Source organism: Phasianus colchicus, chromosome 17 (genome assembly GCF_987193195.1).
Source record: "Phasianus colchicus chromosome 17, bPhaCol1.hap1.1, whole genome shotgun sequence".
Taxonomy (NCBI): Eukaryota; Metazoa; Chordata; class Aves; order Galliformes; family Phasianidae; genus Phasianus; species Phasianus colchicus.
The window spans coordinates 5,423,679-5,429,667 of NC_143452.1; the positions used below are offsets into that span (position 1 = coordinate 5,423,679).

General features: G+C 55.5%; 1 protein-coding gene across 1 annotated transcript; it reads left to right on the forward strand.

Moving 5' to 3' along the window:
• The first annotated feature begins 2,065 nt into the window (after positions 1 to 2,065).
• On the forward strand, positions 2,066 to 2,893 carry LOC149915612 (caltrin-like protein 2). Its single transcript, XM_090152126.1, has 3 exons — positions 2,066 to 2,216; positions 2,408 to 2,560; positions 2,683 to 2,893. Exons 1-3 carry the CDS (start codon positions 2,153 to 2,155, stop codon positions 2,685 to 2,687), a joined length of 222 nt encoding a protein of 73 aa, XP_090008252.1. The 5' UTR covers positions 2,066 to 2,152; the 3' UTR covers positions 2,688 to 2,893.
• The last annotated feature ends 3,096 nt before the right edge of the window (positions 2,894 to 5,989 follow it).

Genomic DNA, 5,989 nt, shown 5'->3' on the forward strand with positions numbered 1-5,989 from the left:
GGGGGGGGAAGAACTCGAGCAAAAACCCTGCTGCAAAGCAAATGGGTTCAGCCCTCACTGTTGCCTCATCCCTCCAGCCTGGCTGGTCTGGGGCAAGGTGGGCAGGGCTTGGAAGAGGAGTCGTGTCACAGCTCCTGATGCAGGTAGGATGGGCAGCAGAACCAGCACTGCTCCCTGCGCTGCTTTGCGTGAGGAAACCCAGCGGTGGCAGCACCCAGAGAGCTGCTATGCCCAGGATGAGCCTGTGCAGCAGGACTGCATGTGGGCTGAGTGCTCCCCAGCCCTACAGCCGTGGGGATGCAGCCCATGGGAGAGCGGGATCCCCTCATCCCTGTTTTGGCAGAATTCTTCTAGAATCGATCATTATCTTCTTTTATTGGGTTGGGGTTTTTTTTTAATCACATAGCAAAATGGTAATAATTCTCCCTATAAATATCTATGTGTGTGTGTATATATATATTTTATTGTGAGAACAGGGTAGTGCTATTTTTAAACCCTTATTTTATATATGGAAATTTCTATCCTGACAATAAACACCCTGGAGATTTGTAGGACACGTCTTGCTCCTTTTTGCTGGGCTGCAGGGCCCTACAATTCCTTGTGCCCGGTCAGAATCCCCCACCCTCTGTCTCTGCACGTCCTCTGGGAAGATCCTTGCTCTATGAGCATCACTCAGGTTGGACCCTCACTGGGGACAAGGATGGGTGTCGCTGAGCCGGAGGTGTGATCCTAATGCCACACACCGCCGAGCTGACATTGCTGATGGGAGCAGCTCCCTGAGGAAACAAGCAGTTTCCCTGAGCTGGGATGTGGGAGACAGCAAAACCCCATTAGGGCAGCGGCTGGGCAGTCCTGCACCGCACCGATAGCGGCGCTCACTAGATGGCACCAGACACCGGCGCTGTCGAGGGGTTGGGATGGGGCATCCTTTCTCATGGGCACCCCTGTGAGCGGGTGGGAGGGATGGAGCTCCAGCCAGAAAGCATCGCATCGCCCCAAGAAGCGGACAGAGGCTGACTGCAGGGCGAAGCTACCCCTGAGGGGCTTTGTGCATCCTCATACAGCCGGGACGTCACTTCCATGGCCAGACCCTGGAGCGAATGGGGAGTGCAGCACTGCTCTCTCCACCCCCAGCAGCTGCCCGACTCCCAGAGATGGTTTCAGAAGTGACCAAGGGCTTGTATCTCTCATTAAAAGAGCTAAATTAGCGGTGCACGTCCCAGAACGCCTGTTTGGGTTGGCTGACTGCTTCCCGGTTGTTTAACAAATGACTTTACAAAGAGCTGAATGTAACCACAGAGTCATTAGGGGAAGTGGGTAATAATTAACAGATACGCAGACAGTTCAAGACCAGTCCCTGTGGCACATGGAGACACAATAGATGGGAAGTCAGAGTTGGAAAGGGTGCAATGAGACATCACAGGGTGAAAGTGGGGCAGGGGGCACAGGGAGATGGTGCCCTCCTTTTCCTGGGCTTTGCCCAAAGCATTGCAAAACCCAGGGCTGCCCCAGGCTGCGTTTGTGGGAACACAGCTGGCTGAGAACTGTGTGCTTGGCTATGGGAGGTGAGGGCACCCCCCTGACTATTCTCCGTGCTCACTTCCAGCACAGCTGGGCTCTGCACGCAGCAAAAATCTCAAGGAAAAGCTTTGGGAACCATTGCACAAGGTAAGGGGGACATTACTCCATTTCCTACCAGAGGCAATTTCCTATTGCCTAAGAGCACCTGAAGAAAACAGCTCTGCTTAGAGCATGGGTGCAACCTCCTCATGCAGGAGAGATATTGCCTGTCCCCAACAAATCCCCAGGAGGGATCACAGCAGGTCACCATCATGTCTTAACCTGGAGAATGGTGTGAGTGCAGCAGGGCACCCCACCACTGCCCAGGGGCTGCTCAGGGGCTGTCCCCCCAGCCCCCCTTCAGGTGCAGCCACACAGCACAGTTGTGCAATGCAGCAACTTTGCTTTTTGAGCAATTGAACAATCGATGTGTGTCTTATGCAAAAGGCTTCCAGAAAACACGATGCAACAGCAGAGGAAAAAGGCACAAACACACCCTCCCAGCTTCCCCCCACCCCATCCTGTCCCCAAGCACTTAAATGCCACTGTCCCCCAGCAAGTCGCGCTTGCACCTCTCAGGAGAAGAAGCAGCATGAAGACTGTTCCTGCCCTCCTGCTTGTGGGGATGCTCATCCTCTGGGCTGAGCTGCCATCAGGTAAAACGCCCAGGGGCAGGGGACTGATTGCAGCAACAAGCCATCCCTGCTTTGTTGCAGGGGTTGCTGCAAAAGGGCAGCTCCTCCTTGTGCTTAAAGAGGAGCAGGTAGCTGCATCAGCTGGGAAATCGTCCACTTAGAGACCTCCCTGGGGTCTCTCAGCTGCAGCAAACCACTTTGTGCTCCTGCAGGCACTGCCTGGTCCTGCCCTGAGGTCCACATCACCTGTGCCATGGCCAACCCAAGGAACGACTGCTACATGGACTGGCAGTGCCCGCGTGGCAAGAAGTGCTGCCAAACCTTCTGCGGGCGGCGATGCATCTCGCGCATCCCTGTGACCTACGGTACCGTCAGCTCCACAGCCACCTCGGGGTGCTGGGGCTGCAGTGACTGTGGCTCCAGGCAGGGAGCTCAGGCTGTTGGGGTAAGCCAGCATTATCTCCTTGCTCTCTCTCCCTTTCCCCAGTGTGAGCTGCTGCCCCCAGCATGGCCAGAGGGTGCCTGCATCCCCGTGCCACCTCCAGCCCCATGCACCTGCAGAAGGACCTCCAGCTCACAGGGGACAGGGACAGCTTCTTGCTCGCATTCCAAGACCTCCTCTGCTGCTACGTGCCATCTTCTCACCCTCTTCCATCATTCTCCGCTGCTGTTAAAACAAATAAAAGCTTGTCCCAGGAGTACTGGTGTGCAGCTCCGTTCTTCCCCTCCCTGCCTCTCGTGGCCCATCCCAGTGCGCATCCCTAGGTGCACCAGAGCTGTGGGATGGGGAGTGGGACTAGTGCTATGGGATGGGGGTACAGCACCCAGCAAATAGCAGGGGCACCCTGCACTGCATGGTGCTGGTGGAGGATACAAACACCAGACGACAAGCTCACCAACCAAACTCAGGTAGGAAATAGGTCATCACTCACCCGCAGTACTGAGTCCTCCCCTGCACCAAATGTACCTATGGAGTGGGAAGCACCATGTCCTGCACGCTATGGGGCACAGCACAGAGTCCCAGTGCTGCACCCAGGCTGGCACAGTGACACAGGCAGAGCACGCATGATGGCATGTCCCATTAGTCACAGTTCCCAGCCCCCCTCCTCCAGCTGCACCAGCTATTATCAGCTATTAAGCAGGCATTTTCATACAGCTGGCTAATTTGATAACGCTGCAATTATCCTGGTTTGTTAACAAGATTAAATCGCTAATTAGTTTGATTAAGCACAGCACTCCAGGCGTGGGGTGCCTCCAGCTGCCCGTCCTGCGGGGACAGAGGAAAGGTGACAGCACAGGAGTGCTTCGTTCCCCTGCAAGCTGCCCTCTGGGACCCGCAGGTCTTGGTGTGGGTGTCTGCAAGGGCCCTTCCTCCAGCCTTTGTCACCACTGCCACCCATCTGGGCAGCAGCAGATGGTGATGGTGGCCTGAGGAGGGGCTGAGGAGCACTGTGTGGGACTCACAGCAGTAGGACCTCCGATCGGGGTCTGAATACAAAGCAGGTTGGTGCTCTGCAGTTACATGAGATCTTTCCAAAGTGTGACTCTGACCCATCTGATAGGAACAGCTTTGCGAGGGGGGGAGGTTTAACCAGCCGTAGTCCCAGCAGGATGCAGCTGCTGCATGGAACCCAAAGAGGGAAATCCCTAGGCTGAGAGGACTGTCTGCTATGTGTAGAGAGCAGCTGGGGATGGGCAAGAATGAGTCAGTGCCACCCCAGTCCCTGCACATAATAAATACAGAAATAAAGCATCCTCCCTGCTGAAGGCTGACCCATGCATGCACTCTCCCTGCTCTGCTTCCCACACAATGGTGCCCCATTTGAGGTTCAGGAAGGGATGAGCCCAGTGCTGAAGCGTGTCTGTGGGCAGCGCTGCCTGCTGAGGAAGGGTGAGGAGGTCCCCCCATAGCAGAGCACAGCTCCTGTCAGCACCAGCACAGGGATTCCTACAACCCTGCCTGTGCCAAGGCACACGCAGCTGCTCCTTCCCCTGATGGCTATGTAGGTTAATGGCATGCAATGTGATTGCGAGACACAGGAAACCGCAAAGCTCTGTCAATATTTAGCTTTTGCACATTTGGCTAATTAGGGAGCAACCTGTGATTCCCTCCGAAGGAGGAGCAGCTGCTCCGCTCACCTCCATCACTCTGAGTGCTCTCACTCTGGATGGGATGGACATCACCTCCTTATTTCTGGAGTTCTCTGCGGTCCCGAACTGCAGTGCCCAGGCTTTGGATGTCAGAAATCATTGCACTAAATACAGCTTCATGCATGATTCATGAGGCAAGGCTCCATGTCTATCAGAGTGAAAGCAGACCGTGGTCCCAACCCAAATGGGCAGACACCAAACATAGGCAATGGGCCGATTCCTGCTGGTACCTTTCTGCTTTGGGAGCTGCTGCAACTCACGTTGCTAATGAGCGTGGGCAGCTGGCACAGCGGCCAGGAGCAGCCCCAGAGATGCAGTGAGCACAGCCAGCTCAGGGCTGATGGAGCCATCTCCTGGCTCGGTGCAGCCTCTAAAAGTAGAGGAATGGTTATTCTGAAATGTCATCGGGAGGATCCTTCCAGCTGCAGAGTGACAGGCATGGGTGCCACGCTGCAGCAGCGGGGATCATCCTGGGACACAAATGCTTCTACCATCACTCCAGACCTCTGGAAATCAGGGAGATGCATCACCTCTTTGTGCCTGGATCTGGCAATGAACGCAGTCCCTGGGCTGTGAAAGACAAGCAACAAGTGAGGGCTGCCCTCGGTGATGGAAGTGGTGATGGAAGCAAGAGATGGAGCAGCACAGTGCAGGGATGTGTCCTGGGTGCAGCACTCGGTGCAGAGATGCTGTAAGATGAGGTTGGAGGTGATGAGCATCCTCCAGGTGTGTTGAAGACAGTAAATCCCTTTTAATTAAAGCAGCTCTGCAAACACGCTATACCCATTTATATTTCCCTCCTATATTTTAATTTCTTGCTACGTCAGCTATTAAATAACAACAACAACAACAAAAAAAAAATGAGCAGGAGGAAGAAAGGAGCAGAGCTGACACGGGATGAGTCACTGCAGCACAGAGATGGCTGCTGGCTCCACTCACTGTGCAGCACAGAGCGTGGCACGTGGCTGCGTCCCTTGGCCCCGCGTGGAGCATCGCCAAATGCTTATCGACAAACCCCCCCGGCAGCAGTGGGAGGAGGGCCACCTTTGAGAGAAGGCAGGAGTGGAGACGTGAAGGAGGGGATGGCGTTTCCAGCTGACCTGATTTCTTCATGTTTCCCTGCGCACATCACTGTGAGTTAGCTCAGGAGCTGTGTTGGTCGCTGGGGCCGTGGGAGCTGCATCCCATGGCGTGGACACACTGATGGTGCTGTGAGCATGGCCCTGTGCTGGGGAACAGCCTGGAAACAGGAGTCCTTCCATCCCACCCCGGCTTCTGGGTGTTAGCGGGAGGTTGGAGCTGGATGATGGGAAAACCCTTCTGCAGCAGGGTTTGTGCAATGGAGGACAATGCACCTGGGTACCACTCGTGCTGCAGCAAAGCTGGAGGGATGGCTGCGATACCAGCACCAGCCCAGGAGAGGCTGGGAGGTGAGCAGTCCCAGGCTGGGAGCAGAGTGCAGGGGCATACAGGGCTGCCCAATGCCTCCTCCCTGCTGCTGGCACAGCCATATAGGGAGACAGGTCTGGGTCTGCCCAGTGGCACTGCACAAATGGGGCTGTGGAGGAGCACTGGCTGTATGTGTAGGCTGCCCAGAGTGTGCGCTGAGCATGTCCCATGGTGAGCCCAAAGGCAGTGCTCTC

What these genes read in the sequence shown, in the direction of transcription:
- LOC149915612 (XM_090152126.1), top strand. Translation starts at nt 2,153, where the DNA reads ATGAAGACTGTTCCTGCCCTCCTGCTTGTGGGGATGCTCATCCTCTGG. An exon ending in CTGGGCTGAGCTGCCATCAG is followed by an intron (nt 2,217 to 2,407) that starts GTAAAACGCCCA and finishes GTGCTCCTGCAG; the next exon opens with GCACTGCCTGGTCCTGCCCT.